Below are 27,612 nucleotides of genomic sequence, written 5' to 3' on the forward strand. Positions count from 1 at the left end.
AAACCAAAAAATATTACTCACTTTCATTTCCACTGATAAAGATCAAAAATCGAACTTACGGTACCAAGGACAAAAAATTATTACACAAAATGTAGTTTATTTAAAAAAAAAACAAAACAATTTCTTAGAATGAAAAAATCAATACTTCTATACAATAATTTCGCATTTAAAATGTTTTAAAGAAACATTTAGTATTGCAAATTTTCAGTTCTATAATTTTTATATAATTTTTAATCAAATATTTTAAAAGTATAATTTGACAAGAAAATTTTATTAAGATGTAACTTTAAGTTTTTTTAAAAAAGTATTTTCTTGAAGTTAAAACTATGTATTACTCACCTTTATTTCCACTGATAAAGATCAAAAATCGAACTTATGATACCAAGGACAAAAAATTATTACACAAAATGTAGTTTATTTAAAAAAAAACAAAACAATTTCTTAGAATGAAAAAATCAATACTTCTATACAATAACTTCGCATTTAAAATGTTTTAAAGAAACATTTAGTATTGCAAATTTTCAGTTCTATAATTTTTATATAATTTTTAATAAAATATTTTAAAAGTATAATTTGACAAGAAAATTTTATTAAGATGTAACTTTAAGTTTTTTTAAAAAAGTATTTTCTTGAAGTTAAAACTATGTATTACTCACCTTTATTTCCACTGATAAAGATCAAAAATCGAACTTATGATACCAAGGACAAAAAATTATTACACAAAATGTAGTTTATTTAAAAAAAAACAAAACAATTTCTTAGAATGAAAAAATCAATACTTCTATACAATAACTTCGCATTTAAAATGTTTTAAAGAAACATTTAGTATTGCAAATTTTCAGTTCTATAATTTTTATATAATTTTTAATAAAATATTTTAAAAGTATAATTTGACAAGAAAATTTTATTAAGATGTAACTTTAAGTTTTTTTTTAAAAAGTATTTTCTTGAAGTTAAAACTATGTATTACTCACCTTTATTTCCACTGATAAAGATCAAAAATCGAACCTATGATACCAAGGACAAAAAATTATTGAACAAAACGTAGTTTATTTAAAAAAAAAAGATTTCTTAGAATGAAGAAATCAATACTTCTATACAATAATTTTGCTTTTAAAGTGATTTAAAGAAACACTGCTTACAGCAAACTTTTAGTTCTGTAATTTTTAATATAATTTTTAATAAAACATTTTAAAAGTATAATTTGACAAAAACTTTAGTTTTTTTCAGAGATTAAAAATATATAATCCACTTTTATAATAAGAAACAAAAAAATTTTATACAAAATATTTTTTTCTAAAGAAACAAAAATTCTTTCTGATAAAGTTTAAAAACTTTTTTCTATTCTATTCTATTTATTGAAAAAAATCTAATAGATCTAATCTAATCTACTCTCTAAATCTGAATTAGTAAAAATGTTTACTAATTGAAATTAGTGACTCACTTTTTGCTTTAGAATTAGTTAAATTTTACTAATTGTTAGTAAAAGTTACTATTAATTAGTAAAATTTTACTAATTCAGAAGCAAAAAGTGAGTCACTAATTGCAATTAGTAAACATTTTTACTAATTCAGATTTAGAGAGTAAGTTAAAAAATGTGATTCCTTAATTAAAAGTATTTGTTTAAAAATATATATTAATATTTTAGTTACATTTTAATTTACAATTTATCTAAAAAGTGAGTGGTCACAAAAGAAAATTAATAATTTCATTAAAAATAAAAATTAAGGTGTGTGGAAATTTAATTTATCGAAATTAATGTTGTTTATGGTTTTCAATTATTTTTCTGACAAATATTGAGTATTTAAAATTATAATATAATATGAAAAATTAATAAACAATTAATTTTGTATTGTTTTCTAAAATAAACCTAAAAATTGTCAAAAATTTAAAAGTTAAACTTCTCTCATAATTTCTCTTATTTTTCATTGCCAATTTTTTTATAGGCTTCTTTAAATTTTTTCAAATTACTATTTTTATAACATTAAAGAATCTTTGAAATTTTAAAATTTTAAGTGACTCTATACTGTCATTTATTTTAGATTAATAATTATAAAATATTGAAATATATATTACTATGATGAAATATGAAGATAATTTATGAAATTTCTTATAATATAAATATTTATCAAACATTCATCATAGTTCCCCGAAGAACTAATATTTAAGTTTTATATGTATACACGTGCAATTTTTAGTAATGAAACAGCTATTAATTTGAATTGTTATAACATTTTTTTTATATCGACCTTCATTCATTTGTAGAAAGAATAAGGTAAAACTTATTATTATGGAATAAAAAAATTATAATAGATAGGAGATACCCTATAGACAACAGAAGTGACGGTTATTTTTTGTTCAAATTTGTTACACTGCTGAATAAAGCAATAAGCAACGTTTTGTTAAATTTCAACGTCGAGGGTATATCTACAAAAATAGTAAGAATTTTATTCTTTTTAATTTAATTTTAATGTATACAGAAAAGTAAAACTTAAAAAAAAATTACGGAATGTTCATAATATTCCCTTTAACCGGATTCAACATATATGCTTAATCTTTCAGAACCTGTGAAGCCGTTTAAAAATATATTTTATTAAATATTTATTGTTAAAAAAGAATTAACATCAAATGGATATCTCAAGTGTTTATTTCACACCTGTGCAATCTGTTAATTTTCTTCCTTTATTCCACTATCTAAATGTATTAGGTGAAATATTTTACATGGAAAAATTGCTAACAAGAAAAAATAGAAAGGAACCATTTTTGATAATTAATGCTTTCTATGAACATATAAATAATACGAAAAATGAAGAAGCGACGAAGAGGGAACTTGTACAGAAATTATTAGAGGGCACTGATTTATATGGAGGCAACAAATCCGAAATTCTTGACATGAAATACGTCGATGACACTCTTGACTACATAGTGAGTAGTGTTGTATTCTCACAAAATGACAATCTTTATGGATATTTATCTAGTATTGTGAGCACATCAACTGACTTGAAATTGTCTGCGTTTAAAAAAAGTGTATTCGAACAACTCTCGTATCAACGACACTTAAATGAAGACGGTGAAGTTTCGTGTCTCACTGAATTGTCAAGAGCCAAAATTGCCGAAACAATTATTTGGCCTCTATTCCCTGAACCGGTGCACGATATGACAATAATTAATATCCAATATATTTACGCATTAGCTGGACTTAAATTTGCTCAGACGGCGCAAATGAATTTGACAAATTCTTTTCATGAATACGTCACACTCGCAATGACTGTGGAGACATCTGCAATTGGAAAGAAAATTTCTGAATCGATTTTACAAATTTTCGCACTTCCAGCCATGATTTACTATGCCTGGAAGGAGAAAGAAAAATTCAATCAACGAACAATAAAATATTTGATAAAAGATGAAGATTTTTGGACCGACGTTTTCTTCACCTTGTTTACTGATTTAAATTCAGCATTCGAAGCTGTGCATCAAACGAATTCACTTTATCAGTTTCATATAGTCATGTCTGAGTTTATTAATCGAACAGTGATGGCGCGTGATTTGTTACACAAATACTGTAATCTCAATGAAACGGAATCATTAATCGATGATTATAAAACTTATTCAGCCAGTACTCGTTGTCCCAATGGGATTAAGTTACCGAATCTTGAATTCGCTTACGATGCCCAACTTTCTTTAATTAGAGAAAAATATCGTTTAATGGAAATAGATTTAATTCGCACTGCATTCAATGAATTTCCTCATATGAGAGATTTGATAAATTCACCATTAACAACTGTTTATCGAAGTGAACCAAAACCATATGGCGCGTTTTGTAATATGTGTCCACCAGTGTCGCCATCATACAAAGCGAATATCAATTTTTTTGCTCTCGAAAATCAGGAGCAGATTGAATTTTTTGCCTTGGAACGAAATGAAAATAATGTTACATTATTATTTGAGAAAGGACAAAAAAGTAAATTTAATAATTTTGTTGGATTACCTGAAGAAAGAAGTCTGCAAATTTCTATGGTTATGGATAGATTTAAAAAAGTTGGGGAAAATTTTGATGTATTCGTGGAAAAAGTAACGGAGAAAAAAGCTGATAATTTTAAAAAACTATTGTTTGCTTATGGATATGATAAAACGAGTATGGAAAAATTTTACGAAATTATTGAAGCATTTATTCCATTTTATCATTGTATTAAGTATGCAAACGCTGGTGAACAAGGTTTGGCTGCAATTTCATGCTTTGGTGATGTTGTTACTTTAATACCATTTACTGGATTTTTTCAGATAGGTTACAAAATTAGTACAACAACAATTAATCGTTTTCTTCTTGCCACTGAAATTAGTTTGAGAACTTATTGTTTGAGACAAGCGATGCTGAGGACAATGACCGTTGGTTTAAGAAATGCAGCAACAGACCTTGGTGATATATTTTCAAAAATAGTTTTCACCAAACAAATGTTTAAGAGCCTTTCCATTAGCGTTATTCGAGCACTGGATCCTGGATTTGAACTTGTTGGTAGATTGACTTTGCGGGCAAAAGCATTGATAGGTGGAATTATAAAGCATTATAAGGGAATTTCGAAACGATTGCCTTCTTTGAAGTCTGCTAAATTCGAAACTATTTCGCAGCACTTGACAATGAAATCCACAGATAATTTAGAGCTTTCATTGCTAGAAAGTAAGATAGAGGGTCGTGATGTATTTAGATTCATATATAGAAAAGAACCATATGGACCAAAGTGCGTTCGTCTATCCAAAGGATATGCGGAATTAAGACAAGTTATTGGTTTTGAGAAGGAGACACCCGTTGTAATATCAAAAGTATCAAAACGCGGGAAGGTATTTTACAGAAAAATTAATTTACAAACAGAAAAAGCATTTGGTCTTGAAATGAAATTAAATAAGCATGGTCAACTTGAAAATGTAAGACAACCATTGCGACATCATTTATATATGATTAAAACAGAAGGTTTTGGTGGTAGAGGAGCACTGATGATTAAAAGAGAACGAAGTATCATGAACGCTGCAAATTTGGTGGCAAATGCTAATATTGGAGTTAGCAAGCAAAAGGCCGAGTTGACACTCCGTCATTATGTACTAGAAGTTCATAATCCTGAAATTACTGAAGACATTGTAGATTTAGGAATAGAGGTTGAGAATTTTGGTAATATTGAAGTTCAAGATTTCATAAAGGAGCACATAATAGGAACTGACGGAAATTTTATAGTTGATCCAACATTGAATAAATATTTACCGGTACCAACGTATCATGAATTTGCACTTGACTGGATTAGAACTCAACAGATTAATCATATATATAATGAATTTTACGTAACTAATCCCAAAGATTTGGAGAATTTAATGTATAGCAGTAGAATGATGTTTTCTGCTAATTACAATATTAAGGAAATAAATAATAAACTCGCTGCACTTTATGGAAGGAATTTTAAGGAAATAGATATAAAGACATCATTTGAAACATATATATCAAAAAAAGTCTTTGAGCATTCTACATTTGAGGATTATTATGCAATTCTTGTTTGGCGACTGTATGGCTACAGTAATATCAAAAATCCAATTATTTCAAAGCTAGTGGAAAAATCTTTATACAAATTAGCTATTAGACAAGCGAGTCAAGAATCTAGTGGAATGTCATCGAAAATTTTGTTTCATTTAGAAATAAGAAATCCAGTTACAATAGAACAGAATCTTTCACAATTACATGGATTAAATACATGGGCTCACAGAATACATTTTTCAACAAGTGAAGAAGAAATATATAAAGAATTACTTGAATTGGACTTTTACAAACATAACGCAGGTGAAAAACATGAAATTTTCATGTATGAAGTTCACATTGATTCCTCATATTTAGCAGTCGATTTAAATGATTTATCCTTATTGAAAAACAGAAATGTGCTAATTCCTGAAATACCCTATGTAATCTTTACTGCGGAGAAAAAGAAAATTATTAGTTGTGATGTTAATTATATTGTAATGCATAACAGACCAATTTCAAAGGAAACGGTAATTTCTAAACTCATGAATAAAATTAACAAAGACAATGAATAATATTTTGGAATTTTGGGAAGTGGATTTTTTTTTGCTGATTAAGTTCTCGAGAAATTGACCCATATAATTTTATTGAGAGTTGTTGTGTTTTATTGTAATAACTAATTTTATTTATTTATTAATAAATTTATGAAGCCATGTATTAATTAAATAAAAGATCTCAAAGTACTGTTTGGCCTATTGGCTTTTGTATATATATATATATATATATTTAAAAATATATTCCTCATTGCAATAAATGTACCTTAAAATAATTTGTCAGTCTTATTTTATGTTGAGTAACAACGTGTCATTATAATTATAAAAAAGCGCGTTTTTTAAAAATAAACGTAAAGAAGAAATTTTTGTTGTTTGGATTATTTAAAATCGATTATAAATTGTCACATATTTGTTTGAATACCGAAGACCTTCGGTTTTAAAATCACGTTGAGGAATATGTCCAGCAAATGGATTAACCTCGGAGGAAAAATAAGTCAAATTTTTATTCATGAGAACACTCATTATCTCGTGATCTCTTTGAGCACGTTCTTTGGATCCCGCAGTCAAAATAAAGGGCACATTCATTTTTTCCACAGTCGAGAGCATTTTTCTCCACGATGAACTTGAAATTCCCAATTCAATTTCATGAATCTCAAGATTAAATCCAACTATAATATCAGGTCTTAAAAATGACTTGTGCTTGTAATAATCTTCATAATGAATTGGAGGTGAGATAACGCAAAGTCTTTGATCATTTCCCAACGATGTTTCGGGGAATGTCAATTCAACATCGTCATTGTTAAATTCATAAATTTCAGGTCCAATGAAAACGACAATCAAGTTCTTTAAACTTTTCAACCAAAATAAAAGAATCTTCCAATATTTCTGCGACCAAATTTCAAAAGTCGATGCCCCAATCACGTGTATCACCATCATTGGCTGAATGTTGAAATTTAATCGTTCTATCGCGTAAAGTAGAGTTAGTGGTCTTGTTAAAAAGTCTGTCATCATTAGCCTCTCGTAATTGGGAACACGATAATCTGAAATTTTATTGCTTATTAACAAAAATTTCTTGACGAATTCTTCCAGCGATTTTGGAAGTTTTTCATCGATTTTGAGTTTTACATCTCTCACTATCGCTGCAATTATGGGAAATTGTTTTGCTGTCGTCACTCTGTAGGCTAAATCGAATTCCTTGCACATACTATCATGTGTCTCATCATCTCTGTGTTCCTGACAAAGGCTAATCTGTGGAAAAGAGTAGAAAAAAAATAATTGATAAATCAGTTAAAATATTTTACACTTTGGGTAAAAAAAGTATTTTTTAGTAAGTTTTACTCACCCCACATTCGCAATCATTTAACACGTCTAAATCACTTTCATGACAGACGAAACACGTCTTTGGAAAGAGAAGAAGTTCCTCCTCGAAATCCATGAGCCTTCTTCCAAGTTTCAATTCTGCTTTTATCATTATTTCAATTTTGGCACGAAGCCAAGTCTCCGAATCGGCTCCCTTCAAGTGACTGTAAAAACACATGGTTTCCGTATTCTCCATCATCGATATCAACACTTTGCAAAGATCCTTGTGACTAAAGTAATCATCCTGTTGATGTTCCTCGTCGCAATAGAAAATCATTCGACAAAATTCGCAGGTGACAAATGTTTCATTCGAATGACAAACGTGACAGTTGGTTCCATAGAAGAATTTTCGTGCTGGGAGACAAAAGATGAGGATATTTTCATTCGACTTAAATGCAATGCCATCTTCCCAATCTATTTGTGGTTTTAGTGAAGCAAATTTATTGTTATCGTCTTTCAAAATTTCCCGAAAGCACAAAGTCGATTGAAAATCCCTTGCTGCTGAATACATTTTCTTCTCGGATGTCGTCGTTACCACCAAGCAAGAACTTATTCTACCGCATATTAAGAGAAAATCGTCCTCATATTGTTCACGCATTGCACTATTTTCCGCTGGAGACACATGATTTAGAAATGCAACTAGATCTGGCTTTTCGAAATATTCTGAATTCATGTATTGCCTGTAAGATAATAAAGCTTGTCAAAAATAATTTTAAAAAATGGTCGCAAATAAAAAAAAAATCTTACTTGTAATTCATGCTGAAAACATCAACGGCAATTGTTCTGTCCATTGCGCAAGCATCACACAATGGAAATATTATCCGATGAAAATTATACTTCTGTCCAATGTAAACGACCAATAATTTCTTCAAATTGGGCAGCAAGTGTAAAATAGTCTCCCAAACTTGAACATGCTCAAATGGAAATTCACTACCACCCACGTGAAGTACAAGACTATATGTGTGACAATAATTAAGAGTTTTCAAAGCACTATACAGTGTCAAAGGTACACTAAAATAATCAGACACAATCATTTTTAATATATCGTCAATAATCAAAGATTTATCTATATAACAATTTAAAAAATCATCCATATCCAAAGGTGGCTTTAAATTTAACTTAAATTGCGTACGAAGAATTGAAATAATTGATTCATTATAACGTTCTGGTCCAGATATGGAATTATAATTTCCTATTGCATTGCAAATTCTCATAAGTGAACAATACTTGTCATGTTGATTATCGTCACGATGATTTTTGCAAAAACTTGCAAAAGGACAAAATGAACAATTTGTTAATTCACTGTTTCTTGTTTCATGGCAAACAAGACAACTTCGTGGCATTCGAATCATTGCTTTCTCATCGTCATCGAGATTTCTTCCAAGTCTTTGATTCACTTTTCGCACAGTCAATTCTCTGGTTAATATCCATTTTTGATGATCAATACCATGTGAATTTTCAAATATGTGAGATAATTTTGATTCCTGTAATATCTCGGCTAATACTTTGCAAATTCTCTTGTGATCCTTCAGATGTTGTCTCTGATGCTCACCACCACAATAGGATATTAAATTGCATCGTGTACATTTTTTCAAGTCATTAACCTCATCACAAATTCCACATTTATTCGGTAAAAACATGTTGACAAAATTTATTTCTTTACAAAAACAAAAAATAGAATAAATCTTTCTATTGGATGATATAATTTCGTTGGTAAAAATTAAAATTTTACTTCACACCTGAAAAATATTTAAAATATTAAAAAATTTTAAAGACCGTTAATATTTAGAATGTGTGCAGAGTTAATGAATTATTGTATTTTTTTATTCCTCACAAATGAAATTTTTTAAAAATATAGGTACATGCGTTTTAAATATGCTATTTACAGGGTGTCGTTCCCTACTTTCTCTAAAGATCCCCCTTTTCCCTATATTTGTCCCTAAAAGTATTTAACAAATTTTCCCTATTTAAAAAAAAAAAAATTAGTATAAAGCTTTGATTTTTATGAGAATACTTTTTAAAAATATTAATTTTCTACACAAAATTTAATGAATTTATCCCAAATCTTTGATTAAGTAATCAAAGAATTTGGATTCAAAATTTATCAAAGCCTATCCAAACGAAAAGAGCCTCGGCAAGTCCCATGCAAAAAATGCCCCTTTTTCGTACCTCGAATTTTGAAACTTTTTTTATGCCAAATGGTTACATATGATGACCCAATAATCCCTGCAAAATTTCAAGATGAACATGTGCCCCCTTTCCGAAATACAGGGGGTCAAAGGGGGCCATGTCCAAAATTAGAATATGCAATATAATCGACTAATAATGTTAAAAAAAATCAGACCAAATGGACCCCTTAAGATTTTCGTCTGCTGATTACGAATCTAAAGTCCGTTTTTAAAAATTCAAAATGGCGGATCCAATATGGCGGACGACATTTTTAAAAATCGATCCAATTGACGTGAAAATCGTTACTCGGGGGTTTTTGGGATCTCTGATTACGAATATGATGTCCGTTTTTAAAAATTCAAAATGTCGGATCTAATATAACGAATATAACCCCCGAATAACAAATTTCAAGTCAATTGGATCGATTTTTAAAAATGTCGTCCGACATATTAGATCCGACATTTTGATTTTGTGAAAACGGACATCATATTCGTAATCAGAGACCCCAAAAACCCCCGAGGAACGATTTTCACGTCAATTGGATCGATTTTTAAAAATGTCGTCCGCCATGTTGGATCCGCCATTTTGAATTTTTAAAAACGGACTTTAGATTCGTAATCAGCAGACGAAAATCTTAAGGGAACTATTTGGTCTGATTTTTTTTAACATTATTATTCGATTATATTGCATATTCTAATTTTGGACATGGCCCCCTTTGACCCCCTGTATTTCGGAAAGGGGGCACATGCTCATCTTGAAATTTTGCAGGGATTATTGGGTCATCATATGTAACCATTTGGCATAAAAAAAGTTTCAAAATTCGAGGTACGAAAAAGGGGCACTTTTTGCCGAGGCTCTTTAATACTTATCACAAAATTTTTGATAGAATTTCTATCAAATTACATTTTGCAAACTTCAGATTGCTCAACTTTTATCGTCTGTTTTCCATAAATGCAACTAATTTTGACTTTTTTTAATAAAATGTGACTTCTTTGAATTTAAAAATTTTTTTTTTAGCTAAATACGATTTCTTTAGTATAAAATATAAACATTTTTGCAAATTTGAATTTTCCAAAAAAATATTAACTAAATATATTAATATTACTGCACAAAATTAATTATTTTCAATTATTTTTAGTCAAGTTCTTTAAAAATTCCATTATTTAAAACTATTTTTCAAGTTAAAATTCTCTAAAATCCAATTATTGTCTAAAATTTTGTTAATAATTTTTATTAATTCTAATTTACAAAAATTTCAATAAAAATAAATCTCCAAAAATTCAATTATTTTTGAAAAATTTTAACTGAAAATTTTTCAAAATTGAATTATTTAAAAAAAATTTATAAATTCTTTGTTAAATTTATTATTTCTAATAACTTTAATCAAGGTCTTCGAAAACTGAATTATTTAACTCATTTTTTAAATTTAAAAATGGTATACAATTCAATTATTGTCTAAAGCCTATAAAAAAAAACCTTTTGCTATAAAAATTTAAGAAAATTTTAATTAAAAATCTCATGAAATTCAATTATTTCTAAAATTTCTTTCTGAAATTCTTTGGTAAATAAATTATTTCAATAACTTTTATAAATTTTTTTCAGTAATTGAATTATTTACTACATTTTTTAATTCAAAATTATTTAAAAATTAAATATTGTTTAAAATTTTGTTAATAATTTTCATTAATTCAAATTTAAAATAATTTCAATTATTTTTTCAACTTAAATTCTTTATTGAATTAATTATCTCTAAAATCTAATCTAGTTTTTCAAAAATTCAATTATTTAAAACATTTCTTAATTAAAATTTTAATAAATTTCTCCGTTTTGCAGCAAGACAAGTTGGTGTATATTACAACATACTCAGTCACGATTATACAGATTTAAGAAATAAACTAATGGTTCCAAAATTCTACGACAGAATTATTTTTTTGGACCTACTATTATTGTTCAAAATTATTAACGGATTAATCGATTGTCCATCAATATTGTCAAAAATAAATTTTATTATTCCTTCAAAAGGTTTAAGAAATCAAAAACTGTTCAGAGTTAAATTTAATAAATCTAACTATTTAGACAACAGTGTTATTAACAGAATTTGTACTAGAGGTAACGAGTACTGTCACGCGTTAGACTTTTTTGGTATATCTTTAGGAAAATTCACAAACGACTTACGAAAATTAATTTTGTATTAGTCGATAAGTCACCTACATGATTTCGTCATTCTGTGATTATATTCATTATATATTTTTATAATATTAAGTGCTTTTGCACTAAAGGGCATTTTTAACTTTTTACTTGTAAGCCCGTACATTGTAATTAAATAAAAATAAATAAATAAAATAAAATTTTTCTAAAATTTCATAACTATTTAAAATATTTGCCGAAATATTTTTTAGGATCACTATAAAGCGTGTATTCTTCACAAATTTTCCATAAATTTTTTTTTTTAAATTTACACGCGTTTTAAATATTCCGTTTAATGTAAAAAGATACATAAGCAAAAATATTTATTCTCTATTTATCCTCTGTTTAAAAGGAAATTCGTTTGTAAGGAATAATTCCGGAAATTATATTATGTAATTAAAAATTTGATTGCAAAAAATCTGATAAAAGTATAGAATATGTAAATTTATTGAGAATAACAAGATTATTACCTTTTATGAGGTTAAAATCAAACAGTTGTATAAAATTTGTTATTAGTCTCCAGTATTTGTCACCACTGTCCGAGAAATAATTTCCAATTTAAGAAAAAAAGACGGAAAAATTAAATCTTAATTAATGTTTTAGATTATTTTAAAAGAATTGAAAAATTAAAAACATTAAAATAATACTGGAAACCGGAGAACAGAATTGCGCAGAGATACGCATATAACTGAAGATGTGTGTAATAAATGGTCTGCCAACAATGCGAAATTCAATGGACATAATTTGTATAAATAAGAGAAGTCATTTAAGGTTGTCATCACGTCAATAAACAAAAAGACTTGATTGTTTTCTCACCCATTTATATACAAACCAGACCTACTCAAGGAATCGAATGTATCAGAGGAAGACGAAAAATGTTACCCATGACGATGGGAAAGGAGAAACCAAACGAAAACTTATTTCCTTAAATTAAGTCATAGAGGGTAATCTGTAGAAATCCAGTTTCATCTCATTATGTTAAAACTATATCGCGAGTATAGTAATCAAAACGTTTCTTTTTGAATAATTACAATTAAAAAATTTTATATTATAAGTTCTTATATATATTCTAAAAAAATATATTCAAACTTTTTATATTTATTTATTAAAAAACAAACTACTTTTAAAAAATGTTTGATTTAAATAAAAGAAAATCAAGACAGTTATCAGTTCTATAAAATAAATATATGATAAAGTGTCCCATATTTACTTTGTATTGAATTAATGAATACTAAATAACATATGGGGCATTCTGCGTGAATTGATTTAAAATTTATAAATCACTTTTTCATAGACTTCGACCGTTTTTAAGATATTAAAAAATATCTTACAATTGTTTAAATTTTGCGTAGATTTTGTATATTAAATTGTAAAATAGCATCTTTAATGGTTTTATAAAGTTAATTTATCTTTTTTTTTTTTTATTAAAGATTAAATAATTTTTAAACTGTCCGCTTTATGTAGAATGCCCCATAAAAAAATAATCATTGGAGATATTCTGCCTTTTGAACGAACGTTTATTCAACTCATAAAATAGTTTTCCACTTATAATCTTTATTAAATATAAAAATTTAATAAACTTGAACAATTTTCTTAGTTATTTATGCCTTAAATTATTGTCGATAAAAAGTAATAAAAATTAAATTTTCTATTTATTATAATAAAGCAACTTTTGTTTCATATGAACCTAATAATAATTTCGCTATGCATTTGCAACAGCAATGATAATTTTCATAAATATTGTTATCCCCTTGAGAAAGATGTCCTTATTCAAATATTCGTTATCGGCATGAAGCAATACACGTGTATTGTTAATTGGCGAGAATCCTAAAGCTGGTATTCCAAGCTAAAAAAAAATATTGATTGAGAAAAATTCTGTAATTAATTTTCAAAATAAATCAAACACTCACAGCTCGAATGTAATTTGCATCTGAACCCCAAGCAGAAATTTCAGGATTCAATTTCACGCCAAAATCATCGGCTGCCTTCTTAAAAGCACTCCAATAAATATTGCTGTCATCTATTTTTGTACCTTCGACAGGAATACTGTTATTTTTTTGAATGTATTCAACATTACATCCAACTTCATTGAACCAACTGTGTATCATTTTGTCAAATTTTTCAAACACTTTCATATCAGGTGGAATTCTAATATCGAATGCTGCAGACAATACGTCAGGAACAACGTTCACTTGCACTCCACCCTTAAATTTGGAAAAACAAACATTACTTTTCCCCATTTTCATTCGGAAATCAAAACCCAGACAACACAACAAATTCCAAGAACCTTCCTGGAATATTCCAGGTTCTTGGAATATTCCTTCGGATTCTTCCGTTGTGTTATCTGGGAATAAAACAAAATTATACTTTTAACATTGTTAAATTAATTGATGTAACGTTTCCGGGTTTCACTTTTGGATCCTTCAACTTGTCCTTTTCTAAAGTTCTATAGTCCATAAATCGATCGATGATGACTCGCAATTTCTCAGCCGCAGTGTTATTTAAGAGCGAGGAACCGTGACCAGCTTCACCTGGACAATGCACCCACATTCGATAACGAGATTTTTCCGCATAAATAACAATAATTTCCCTGCCTTCAGAAATACCACCCTCGTCCATTGCGAATCCAACGTTTAATTTTTTAAATTCCTCAGTTTTTACAAATGCCTCCATACCAACGCCACCAATCTCTTCATCAGGCTCAAAAAGAATGTGAACTGTTCTTTTCAATCGGATTCCATTTAATTTTAATCGTCGAATTGCTTCGATGTGCTGAATGCTGACACTCTTCATATCTTGCGCGCCACGGGCATAAATGTTGCCCTTTTCGTCCATGTGAGCAGCAAACGGTGGGTAAATCCATTTTTCCTTAAAATTATCATCATAAAGATATCATGATATATTAAAACAAAAATTTTAATTCAAAATTTTCAAAATCCAATAAACATAATTGTTCAAGTCAAAATCAATTGGGTTTTTTAGAGCGTCGTGGCCTAGGACCGATAGCTGAGCTACATTTAAACAAATGTTGGCAAAATTTTCGAAAAATTACATTTGCAAAATAAACCTTCCAGAAAAATGAAATTTGTGATTTTTTCAAATTTTTAATTAAACGATCTGAAAATATTTCCAAAGTTTTAACCCGGAAGTTGTCTACAAAATGTATGGCGCACTTCTTGATTGGTCCAGCGGATGCTGAGCTAAACTAGAAAACAAATTCGGAAAAATTTTCGAAAAATTAAATTCGCGAGATAATTGTTCGGGAATACCACCAATAAAATAGGGAAAAAGTTTCGAACAAAAAATGTATGGCGCACTTTTTGATTGGTCCAGCGGATGCTGTGCTAAACTAGAAAACAAATTCGGAAAAATTTCGAAAAATTAAATTCGCGAGATAATCGTTTGTGAATACCACCAAAAAATTAGTCAAAAAGTTCCGAACAAAAAATGTATGGCGCACTCTTTGATTGGTCCAGCGGATGCTGAGCTAAACTAGAAAACAAATTCGGAAAAATTTCGAAAAATTAAATTCGCGAGATAGTCGCTGCGGAATACCACCAAAAAAATAGTCAAAAAGTTCCGAACAAAAAATGTATGGCGCACTCTTTGATTGGTCCAGCGGATGCTGAGCTAAACTAGAAAACAAATTCGGAAAAATTTTCGAAAAATTTAATTCGTGAGATAATCGTTCGGGAATACCGCCAATAAAATAGGAAAAAAGTTTCGAACAAAAAATGTATGGCGCACTTTTTGATTGGTCCAGCGGATGCTGTGCTAAACTAGAAAACAAATTCGGAAAAATTTCGAAAAATTAAATTCGCGAGATAATCGTTTGTGAATACCACCAAAAAATTAGTCAAAAAGTTCCGAACAAAAAATATATGGCGCACTTTTTGATTGGTCCAGCGGATGCTGAGCTAAACTAGAAAACAAATTCGGAAAAATTTTCGAAAAATTAAATTCGCGAGATAGTCGCTGCGGAATACCACCAAAAAAATAGTCAAAAATTTCCGAACAAAAAATGTATGGCGCACTTTTTGATTGGTCCAGCGGATGCTGTGCTAAACTAGAAAACAAATTCGGAAAAGTTTCGAAAAATTAAATTTGCGAGATAATCGTTTGTGAATACCACCAAAAAATTAGTCAAAAAGTTTCGAACAAAAAATGTTTGGCGCACTTTTTGATTGGTCCAGCGGATGTTGTGCTGCACTCAAAACTATTTTAGACAAATTTTCGAAAAATTTAATTCGCGAGATAATCGTTCGTGAATACCGCCAAATTCTTTAGCAAAAAGTAGCGAACAAAAAATGTATGGCGCACTTTTTGATTGGTCCAGCGGATGCTGAGCTACACTCTGATAAATTTTTTAAAAAATTTCGAAAAATTAAATTTGCGAGATAATTGATCGGGAATAACGCCAAAGTCTTAACCCGGGAGTCTCGAACAAAAAATGTATGGCGCACTTTTTGATTGGTCCAGCGGATGCTGAGCTACACTCAGATAAATTTTTTAAAAAATTTCGAAAAATTAAATTTGCGAGATAATTAGTTGTGAATACCGCCATAGTCTTAACCCGGGAGTCTCGAACAAAAAATGTATGGCGCACTTTTTGATTGGTCCAGCGGATGCTGAGCCACACTCAGAAAAATTTTTTAAAAAATTTCGAAAAAATAATTTTGCGAGATAATTGGTCGGGAATACCACCAAAGTCTTAACCCGGGAGTCTCGAACAAAAAATGTATGGCGCACTTTTTGATTGGTCCAGCGGATGCTGAGGTACACTGAGATAAATTTTTTAAAAAATTTCGAAAAATTAAATTTGCGACATAATTAGTTGGGAATACCGCCATAGTCTTAACCCGGGAGTCTCGAACAAAAAATGTATGGCGCACTTTTTGATTGGTCCAGCGGATGCTGAGCTACACTCAGATAAATTTTTTAAAAAATTTCGAAAAATTAAATTTGCGAGATAATTAGTTGTGAATACCGCCATAGTCTTAACCCGGGAGTCTCGAACAAAAAATGTATGGCGCACTTTTTGATTGGTCCAGCGGATGCTGAGCCACACTCAGAAAAATTTTTTAAAAAATTTCGAAAAATTAAATTTGCGTTATAATCGCTCGGGAATACCGCCAATAAAAAAGGGAAAAAGTTTCGAACAAAAAATGTATGGTGCACTTTTTGATTGGTCCAGCGGATGCTGAGCTATACTAAAAAATAAATTCGGAAAATTTTCGAAAAATTAAATTTGCGTTATAATCGCTCGGGAATACCACGAAAAAAATAGTCAAAATGTTCTGAACAAAAAATGTATGGCGCACTTTTTGATTGGTCCAGCGGATGCTGAGTTACACTAAAAAAAAAATTCGGAAAATTTTCAAAAAATTAAATTTGCGTTATAATCGTTCCGGAATACCGCCAAAAAAATAGGGAAAAAGTTTCGAACAAAAAATGTATAGCGCACTTTTTGATTGGTCCAGCGGATGCTGAGCTACACTCAAATAAATTTATGAAAAATTTTCGAAAAATTAAATTTTCGAGATAATCGTTCGGGAATACCGCCAAAGTCTTTAGCAAAAAGTAGCGAACAAAAAATGTATGGCGCACTTTTTGATTGGTCCAGCGGATGCTGAGCTATACTAAAAAATAAATTTGGAAAATTTTCGAAAAATTAAATTTGCGTTATAATCGCTCGGGAATACCGCCAAAAAAATAGGGAAAAAGTTTCGAACAAAAAATGTATAGCGCACTTTTTGATTGGTCCAGCGGATGCTGAGCTAAACTAGAAAACAAATTCGGAAAAATTTCGAAAAATTAAATTCGCGAGATAATCGCTCGGGAATACCGCCAAATTCTTTAGCAAAAAGTTCCGAACAAAAAATGTATGGCGCACTTTTTGATTGGTCCAGCGGATGCTGAGCTAAACTAGAAAACAAATTCGGAAAAATTTCGAAAAATTAAATTCGCGAGATAATTGTTCGGGAATACCACCAATAAAATAGGGAAAAAGTTTCGAACAAAAAATGTTTGGCGCACTTTTTGATTGGTCCAGCGGATGCTGAGCTAAACTAGAAAACAAATTCGGAAAAATTTCGAAAAATTAAATTCGCGAGATAATTGTTCGGGAATACCACCAATAAAATAGGGAAAAAGTTTCGAACAAAAAATGTTTGGCGCACTTTTTGATTGGTCCAGCGGATGCTGAGTTACACTAAAAAAAAAATTCGGAAAATTTTCAAAAAATTAAATTTGCGTTATAATCGTTCCGGAATACCGCCAAAAAAATAGGGAAAAAGTTTCGAACAAAAAATGTATGGCGCACTGTTTGATTGGTCCAGTGGATGCTGAGCTACACTCAAATAAATTTATGAAAAATTTTCGAAAAATTAAATTCGCTAGATAATCGTTCGGGAATGCCTCCATAGTGATTAGAAGAAAGTTCTGAACAAAAAATGTATGGCGCACTTTTTGATTGGTCCAGCGGATGCTGAGCTACACTAAAAAACATTTTGGAAAAATTGTTGTAAAATTAAATTTTCTAGATAATCGTTCGGGAATACCGCCAAAGTCTTTAGCAAAAAGTAGCGAACAAAAAATGTATGGCGCACTTTTTGATTGGTCCAGCGGATGCTGAGCTATACTAAAAAATAAATTCGGAAAATTTTCGAAAAATTAAATTTGCGTTATAATTGCTCGGGAATACCGCCAAAAAAATAGGGAAAAAGTTTCGAACAAAAAATGTATAGCGCACTTTTTGATTGGTCCAGCGGATGCTGAGCTACACTCAAATAAATTTATGAAAAATTTTCGAAAAATTAAATTTTCGAGATAATCGTTCGGGAATACCGCCAAAGTCTTTAGCAAAAAGTAGCGAACAAAAAATGTATGGCGCACTTTTTGATTGGTCCAGCGGATGCTGAGCTAAACTAGAAAACAAATTCGGAAAAATTTCGAAAAATTAAATTCGCGAGATAATTGTTCGGGAATACCACCAATAAAATAGGGAAAAAGTTTCGAACAAAAAATGTTTGGCGCACTTTTTGATTGGTCCAGCGGATGCTGAGTTACACTAAAAAAAAAATTCGGAAAATTTTCAAAAAATTAAATTTGCGTTATAATCGTTCCGGAATACCGCCAAAAAAATAGGGAAAAAGTTTCGAACAAAAAATGTATGGCGCACTGTTTGATTGGTCCAGTGGATGCTGAGCTACACTCAAATAAATTTATGAAAAATTTTCGAAAAATTAAATTCGCTAGATAATCGTTCGGGAATGCCTCCATAGTGATTAGAAGAAAGTTCTGAACAAAAAATGTATGGCGCACTTTTTGATTGGTCCAGCGGATGCTGAGCTACACTAAAAAACATTTTGGAAAAATTGTTGTAAAATTAAATTTTCTAGATAATCGTTCGGGAATACCGCCAAAGTCTTTAGCAAAAAGTAGCGAACAAAAAATGTATGGCGCACTTTTTGATTGGTCCAGCGGATGCTGAGCTATACTAAAAAATAAATTCGGAAAATTTTCGAAAAATTAAATTTGCGTTATAATCGCTCGGGAATACCGCCAAAAAAATAGGGAAAAAGTTTCGAACAAAAAATGTATAGCGCACTTTTTGATTGGTCCAGCGGATGCTGAGCTACACTCAAATAAATTTATGAAAAATTTTCGAAAAATTAAATTTTCGAGATAATCGTTCGGGAATACCGCCAAAGTCTTTAGCAAAAAGTAGCGAACAAAAAATGTATGGCGCACTTTTTGATTGGTCCAGCGGATGCTGAGCTAAACTAGAAAACAAATTCGGAAAAATTTCGAAAAATTAAATTCGCGAGATAATTGTTCGGGAATACCACCAATAAAATAGGGAAAAAGTTTCGAACAAAAAATGTTTGGCGCACTTTTTGATTGGTCCAGCGGATGTTGTGCTGCACTCAAAACTATTTTAGACAAATTTTCGAAAAATTTAATTCGCGAGATAATCGTTCTGAAATACCGCCAAATTCTTTAGCAAAAAGTGGCGAACAAGAAATGTATGGCGCACTTTTAAATTGGTCTAGCGGATGCTGAGCTACACTAAAAAACGTTTTGGAAAAATTTTCTAAAAATTAAATAATCGAGATAATCACTCGGGAATAGTGCCAAAATAATAGTCAAAAAGTTTGGAACAGAAAATGTTTGGCGAACTTTTAGATTGGTCCAACGGATGCTGAGCTACATTAAAAAACATTTTGAAAAAATTTTCGACAGATTCGATTTTCGAGATAATAAAAATAGTCAAAAAGTTTGGAACAGAAAATGTATTGCGAACTTTTAGATTGGTCCAGCGGATGCTGAGCTACACTAAAAAACGTTTTGGAAAAATTTTCGAGATAATTGCTCCAGAATACCGCCAATAAAATAGGGAAAAAGTTTTGAACAAAGATGTATGGCACACTTTTAGATTGGTCCAGTGGATGCTGAGCTACACTAAAAAACGTTATGGGAAAATTTTCGAAAAATAAAATTTTCGAGATAATGGCTCCGGAATATCACCAAAGTGATTAGAAAAAAGTCGCGAACGAAAAATGTATGGAATACTTTTTAATTGGTCCAGCGGATTCTGAGTTACATTCAAAAAAAATTTTGGAAAAATTTCCGCAAAATTAAATTTGCGAAATAATCGTTCGGGAATATCATTCAAGTCTTAACCCGGGTTTTATTTATTTGATTAATATTTGTTAATCTGAATGTAACGATTCTCTAAAATGTACAATTATTTCAGTGAAGGAATTAAATTTTTTCTGACTTACAAGATTGACTGGAACGACATCCATATGACCACTGAGTAATATGGATGATTTTTCAGGTTCAGTACCTTCCCATGTTATTATAACATGAGGTTTCTTAGGAGTCGTTTCAATGACTTTTATTGGGAGATTCAAAGATTCTGCTTGTTTTTTTAAAAACATGACACATTTTGCTGGAAAAAATATCACTTTCTAAAAAACATTTCTTTACCAAGATTTTTCTATTGAAAATATAAAATAGCATTTTAAATATTTTAAAAATATTTTAAGAAAGCATTTGAAATTAAATTGAATAAATACTGTAATTGACATTCGGTTGAACTGAAGGAATTCGCAGATAATTCCGAAAATTGTCTACAGCCAATTTATCCAAATCGAATGAAGAACTCTAAAAAAAACAATAAATTTATACAAAAAAAATTAACAATAAACTATTTTTTAATTTGTATTTTTTATTAACAAAAAGAATCCATATATTATAATTTTTAGAAAATATTTTAAACTTTTAGTATTCTACGAATAATAATATTTATTAATCAATTAATATGTTAAATATTATAAAAAAAGTTACTTTTTAAAAAAACTGAATTAAATAAATGTAAAAATTAAAAATTACTTGAACATTTTCAAAGGTGAATAAAAATAAAACGATGAAATATAGTTTCCCTGACTGAGCCCACATTTCTTCTAAAACACAAAAAAAAGCAAACTTTTTTTGGAGCCAAATTATCATCAAGTATTAATTTACATAAAAATTGTTGATAATTTATGATCATTTTTTTACTGATAAAAGTATTATTTTTAGCACAAAACAGACACTAGAAGGTCATTAAAAGTTAAACATGAACGTCCCAATTAACATAAATTTGATGGCTCCTAAATGAAAATTTATTATTTTTGTGAGAGCAAATAGAAAAACACGTTATTCACGCGAAAACAAATAATATTTCAAATGAAGAACGATTTTGTGGATAATTTTGTTTTCTATTTTTTGTAATAATATGTTTTCTTTTTAGGATCCATAGAATTGAAATAAAAATTGAATAAAAATTGTTAACAATGTTTAAAAAAAAAAAAAAAAAACTTTGGATTCTTTTGTGGCCTTTGGTCCGTATAAGAAATAGTTTCAATTTGGAAATTATAATTATATATTATATTCAATTTGAAATTTCAAATTTCATACTAAAAAAGTTTTTTAATATTTATTATGATTATTATTTTAAACATTTAATTATACCACTTTTTTCTACACAAAACCTGTGCCAGCCCATGAGAATGGAATTTTTGTCTTGTAAAGTTTTTCGACAACATTCATTGTGTGTTTACCTTTGGAGGTTATGTTTACATCGATGTCTCTAATTTTTATAAAATTTAAATTTAAATTCTCAACCCCTGTAAAATGCGGTATGTTAACATATCCTTATTTTTATTTTTATTTTTTTACCTTTAAAATGCGATTTCCGACCATAGATCCTAAACCGATTTTTTTCATTGTAGTTCCTGATGAGCCATGTACATGGCGAAAATGCATTCGAGTGGTTGTATTGTAAATAAATTATATTAAAAAACCAAATTGAAACTATTTCTTATACGGACCAAAGGCCACAAAAGAATCCAAAGTTTATATTTAAAAATTAAGGTCCTTAAAAATACAACTTAATGTTTAAAAAATACCTTATTATTGTAGAAATAATTAAATATTTATATTCCTTTTTTTCTATATTGAATGGAATTTGTAAAATGTTATCAAAGAGTTTTTTTTTAATTTCATAGACTTTATTTCTCTAATTTTCAAATTAAACACAATTTGAAATTATAAAGTTTAAAATTTTTTTACAAGCTGTCAGTGAAAAATATAAGAAACAATACATAATAATACTTACAGTTAACAACTTAGTTATTTATATATATTTTTATACATTTATTTATTTCACTTCGTAATTTCAATTTATACATTATTTTTCTTTTGTTTTCGCTTAAAAATTCCTAAAGTGTGATTTTTTTTCTGAATAAAACAATTATTTGAAAATATTTCCAAATTTTATTGTAAAAGTGTTTAATGCTACATATAAGAAATAAAAAAAGGGTACAGGTACATATTTTTTGTCATATAAGAAATTGTCAAATTTATTTTAGCTTTTAAAGCTAAATATTATTTTATTCTATCGAAAAATGTCTCATAAAAAATTACAAATATTAATCCTCCAAGCTCGAGGTCATCAATTTATGTATATCGACAGCACAGCTGTCTTCTTCAGAAAGTATACAAATATTGTTTCAACAATTGAAAAATATTTTAATACTGTTTATTGAAACAAAGATAATGTGATAAATTATTGTAAAGAAAAATACGTGTCTTGAAGGATTTATATTTGTAAATTGTCATCTTAGATTTATTTTACGAAGTAATAAATTTCATTATTATATATTATAATTTCGTATACCTTATTCTTGAAATTATCAATTATTTATATATATAATATCATGTCAAAATTTGACGCAAACGTACAATTCATATAATAATTAGTTAGTAATTATTAACAATAATAATAGTAACAATACTGACATTGATCTCAATATAATAATAACAACGATTAATCATTCAACTGCGCGAAATGAATTTTTTTTTTTATAAATAATTTTAAGTTTCTTTACATATTTACATAATATTTAATTATAGAAAGTCTTCTTAACAAACACTGGTTCCATTATTGGAAGCTCAAGAAATATTCCTATGCTGAAACAAAACAAAATAAATATATAAATTATAATTGTGTTTGATACTACACACATCGGATAAAAAAAAATATTTTTTTTTTAATTATTTGGATGGGTTTGCAATATTCTGTGATAAATTTTTTTTTACAATTTAAAAAAATTTTATTTTTATTTTTTGAAAAAATTGAAATTTTTTAAAATCCATACGGTTGATTGTTTAAAATCATGAAAACAAGAGAACAGGGAAAAGATTTCTTTGATTTAAAGAAACCAGTTTCTTTAAATTGTTTTCTTACATTCAAAATAAAATTTTCTTTGAAACAAAAAAAAAGCTTTTTAGTTCAGGCCTCGGATCGACTTTGAGGCGCAAAAAAAGTCGTTTAGTCGATTTCTTAATTAAAATAAATTTAATTAGTTAATAAATAGTTTACTTTAAATAATAAATATCTAATGTTATTGTATATTATTTAATTTATTTTTTCATTCCATAATAAGAATATTTATTTCAAATATTTCAAAACCCAACAAATTTTCAAAATTTCAATTTAAGTAGGATAAATTTTAAAAAAAAATTTTTAAAGTTCCATTAAAAATTTTTTTAAAGTCTGATTTATGCAAATAATTTGAATTAAAATTTTTTGCATTGTTTTTAGTTTTAATAGTCAACAAAAATTTCGGAAAATAATTAAGTTGAAGCTTTTTTAAATAATTGAATTTTTAAAGAAATATTAAAATTATTAAAAATAATAATTGAATTTTGGAGGAGTTACAGTTGAAATTTTGAGAAATAATTGAATTTCAAAAGATTTTGTAAAATTTTACAGAATTGAAAAAATTTAATTTTTAAAGAATGTTATTCAAATTATTTAAAATAATTAATTTAGAAAATAATTTTAGTTAAAAATTTGGTAAATAATTGAAATAAAAAAGATCTGAAGAAGATCTGTATTATATAATAAAAAAAGACGTATTTTGTTTAAAAATTTTGTAAAAAAAAAATTCGAAAAAGTTGCATCTTAGTAAAATAAGACGAAAAAGTCGTATTTCCGAAAAAAAGTCCAGAAAAAGTCGTATAATCCGAGGCCTGCTTAGTTTCAATGGAACTAAGAATTTCTTGAATCAAAGAATTTTTTTTTTTTTGACTGAAAGAAATTTGTACATTAAATCAAAGAAATTCTAACATTGATATATAGGGTCAAAGAAATATTTATTTTAACTAAATAAAAAATTTCGAGATGCATGATGATGTTTTAAAAATCATTAGTTTATCATTTTATTGAATTTCATTTGTCAGAATTATTTTTGAGTCGAATTTTTATTTGTTAGAATTTTTATTTGCTCGAATTTTCATTTAACATTAATAGGCATTTTAAAGAATTTTTATTGGGTAGAATTTCATTGCATAGAATTTTCATTTTATTCTTTCAGATGAATTTTTATTTATTGGATTTATTATTTGATATAATTTCCATATTAAACAATTTTTTATACTACAGAATTTTTACTTAACCGAAAAATCATCAGAATTTCTAATTGATAGAATTTTCATTTGTCCGAAATTGCAAATGACCGAAACAACCATTGATTTTGGCGCGATTTTTAAAATCGACCAATCTAAAATTATCGATAAAATTCATCTGAAAGAATATATTGAAAATTCTATGCAATGAAATTTTACCCAATGAAAATTCTTTAAAATGACTATTATGTTAAATGAAAATTCGAACAAATAAAAATTCTGACAAATAAAAATTCTGTGAAGTGAATTTTCGGTTATATAAAAATTCTGTAATATAGAAAATCGTTTTGATGAAAATTCTGCAAAATACTAATTCGAACAAATAAAAATTCGTCTCAAAAATAATTATGACAAATGAAATTCCATACAATGAAAATTCTAACTAATGATTTTTAGAACATAATCATGCGTTCCAAAATTTCTTTGTAGAAGATCATTTTTATGAATCAAAAATAATTTGTTTGAAACAAATAAATTTTCTTTGTATCAAAAAAAAAACATTTGTCAAAGAAATAGATTTTTTTGAATTAAAGAAATCTTTTTTCTGTGTGTTCAAAAAAAGTTTCGATTAATTCTCCATTTTAAAGTACACTGCAAAAAGAAGTATCTTATTTTAAGATGTTTTGGTAGCGTTTTTAAAACATTAAGATATGAAAACGCTACCAAAACATCTTAAAATAAGATACTTCTTTTTGCAGTGTAAATTTGTTCCGATTAATAAAAGAAAAAAAAATTACCTTTATAAATTTGCAGCACGTTGAATTAGGAAAAGAAATTATTTTCATTCGGTTGATTATCGTAAACCTGTCCCATAATATCGTTCCATGGTGAATTATTAACATTCGTCTCGTTGTCAACATAATTCGTCATGTATTTACCAGTGATGCGTTGTTGACTTTCCTCAACATTTCGATTTAATTCGTGAATATTTTGCAAAGTATCATGAATCTCGTCCGATATCGAAAGACCCTTGGAGAGATTGTCCGAAATTGTATCGGAATTGTCAGGGAGTTGGTGAGTTCGAGTATTTTCAAATTCGACGAATGCTGGCTGAGCAACAGGACCACGTGGAGCAAAATCACAAGACGGTAAATTATTCACAAATGGATCAATCACGTCGGTTGATTGTTGTTGCTGATGAGTGGAATATCGTGGATATCTGTCGAGATCCTGCCACTGTAGTGTTGGATTTGTGTCACAATATGCATAGGAATGAATCGTAACATTTGGCGGTGGTGTCTCGAGACGTCGACGAGGTTCCGGTTGTGGTGGAACATCGGTTTTTTGAATTCTAACTCGAGGCGTTGCTCGTTTTCTCGGTGCTTTTGGTTTCGGTTCCTTGGGATTTGGTTCAATCAATGAGGTTCGTGGTTGTGGCACTGGCGTTCCAAAGGTTTCGTGAATTGTTTGATCACAGTGAATATTTAAATCCTGCGTTGCATAATTATTGTTCTCGGGAAAATTGGAATTGTGAAAAATAGGAGAACGTTCCTTGGGAGTTGGGAAATTGAGCAATAGAGATTGATTCACCACTGCGTTGCGTTTTTCAGCTTGGATTTCCATTTGTTTCAACATAAATGACTTGGGACTGAAGTCGAAGCGAGCACGTTTTCGTTTCATTATATTTGTATCAGAAATTTCTACTGGGAGCATTATAAACGGTAGGGGTTTGCTCGTGGAGCCGTCGGATTTTTTGCGAAGTTGTATTTGCACTCCAACTGGTTCGCTGATGTCCTGATTGCAATAGGCGGGTGTTCTGAAGACAATGGCCACTTGTTTGTGTACGTTGACGGGTTGAAATTCGCCGAAACCCTCCCAAAAGAGCCACTCGTTGCGAACTTCGAAAAAACGAACTTGAATATCGTCGCGACTAATTTTACCACAAAGGAGTATCACCTCGGTGCCACCTGAGACGGGAGCACTGCAAACGCTGAGTTTGCAAATTATCAAATCCTCGTTTGCCTTCTTGTCGTAGATTGGATTACTGACCACGGGCTTCAGGGGGATGTTGAATTTCTTCTGAGGGCCCTGAATGAAAACCTGAAAGCACAGGCGAACCGAGTTCAAGTCAATGGAATCGGGAAATTCCATATGATCGAAACCAGTTCCATAGGGATCGACATTCTCTCGTTTTCGTATCTCGAGAGCACTGGCGACTTGCTTCTTCTTCATGCACTGAATTCCAAGATGATTAAACGTCACGATTCCATCAACAAGATTCATTTTTAACGAATATATTCCATTCGCTGCGGAATTCTTCCCCATAATACTGTGAGGATGAGGTCGTGGGGGATTGTCTCTTGTCACACATGACACAACAATAACAACAGGTCCCTTGTATCCGTGAATTTGAATTGTTGGAAATGTTCGTCTATCAGCGACACTATTTTCACCCAAAATTCTTCCTGCACATCGTCGTTCGCACTCGTAACGAAAGCGTAATGAATGTGTTGGATGTTCAATTATTGTCACAAATGGAAAATTTTTGTCCCACGTTGGTTGAGCTTCCGGATATTCGTAACTATTCACTGGCAACATTTTTTTCACATACACACACACTCACTTTTAAAAATCACTTGAACACAATTTGAAAATTTTTATTCTCGAAAAAAATATATTAACGAGAAATATTATAAACTCTCGAGAATTTGAAACGATCGAAGGAAAGGTTGGCAAGAAACTAAGTGAAAACTAAGAGGTAATTAAGGAAACTATGAATTGCGATGGTCAATGATTTAGTGGGGATGACTTATCATAAAGTTGATTGGTTTACTTTGCTGAGTGTCAAGCGGTGGGTTTTCTAAATGAACGGCAACAATGGCTCATAGT

At 29.2% G+C, this 27,612-nt stretch overlaps 4 protein-coding genes across 4 annotated transcripts; 1 reads left to right on the top strand and 3 right to left on the bottom strand.

Annotated features, from left to right (window-relative positions):
• The first annotated feature begins 2,222 nt into the window (after nt 1–2,222).
• LOC127288984 (uncharacterized) lies at nt 2,223–6,279 on the top strand. Its single transcript, XM_051316711.1, has 2 exons — nt 2,223–2,438; nt 2,563–6,279. The coding sequence occupies exon 2, from the start codon at nt 2,629–2,631 to the stop codon at nt 6,067–6,069; it is 3,441 nt and encodes a 1,146-aa protein (XP_051172668.1). The 5' UTR covers nt 2,223–2,438; nt 2,563–2,628; the 3' UTR covers nt 6,070–6,279.
• On the bottom strand, nt 6,124–12,486 carry LOC127288985 (uncharacterized). Its single transcript, XM_051316712.1, has 4 exons — nt 12,234–12,486; nt 8,155–9,146; nt 7,391–8,087; nt 6,124–7,296 (listed from the first exon to the last, which is right to left on the bottom strand). The coding sequence occupies exons 2-4, from the start codon at nt 9,045–9,047 to the stop codon at nt 6,430–6,432; spliced, it is 2,457 nt and encodes an 818-aa protein (XP_051172669.1). The 5' UTR covers nt 9,048–9,146; nt 12,234–12,486; the 3' UTR covers nt 6,124–6,429.
• An 811-nt stretch (nt 12,487–13,297) lies between these two features.
• On the bottom strand, nt 13,298–21,271 carry LOC127288986 (aminoacylase-1A-like). Its single transcript, XM_051316713.1, has 6 exons — nt 21,163–21,271; nt 20,847–20,934; nt 20,550–20,719; nt 14,131–14,631; nt 13,674–13,967; nt 13,298–13,609 (listed from the first exon to the last, which is right to left on the bottom strand). Exons 1-6 carry the CDS (start codon nt 21,226–21,228, stop codon nt 13,466–13,468), a joined length of 1,263 nt encoding a protein of 420 aa, XP_051172670.1. The 5' UTR covers nt 21,229–21,271; the 3' UTR covers nt 13,298–13,465.
• Nucleotides 21,272–22,564: 1,293 nt separating this feature from the next.
• Nucleotides 22,565–27,479, bottom strand: LOC127288987 (putative transcription factor p65 homolog). The gene is made up of 2 exons (XM_051316714.1): nt 25,521–27,479; nt 22,565–23,283 (listed from the first exon to the last, which is right to left on the bottom strand). Exon 1 carries the CDS (start codon nt 27,319–27,321, stop codon nt 25,546–25,548), a length of 1,776 nt encoding a protein of 591 aa, XP_051172671.1. The 5' UTR covers nt 27,322–27,479; the 3' UTR covers nt 22,565–23,283; nt 25,521–25,545.
• Between the last annotated feature and the right edge of the window lie 133 nt (nt 27,480–27,612).

The sequence above is a fragment of the Leptopilina boulardi genome, unplaced genomic scaffold (assembly GCF_019393585.1).
Source record: "Leptopilina boulardi isolate dan_hultmark-lab unplaced genomic scaffold, ZJU_Lbou_2.1 LbouV2_399, whole genome shotgun sequence".
NCBI lineage: Eukaryota > Metazoa > Arthropoda > Insecta > Hymenoptera > Figitidae > Leptopilina > Leptopilina boulardi.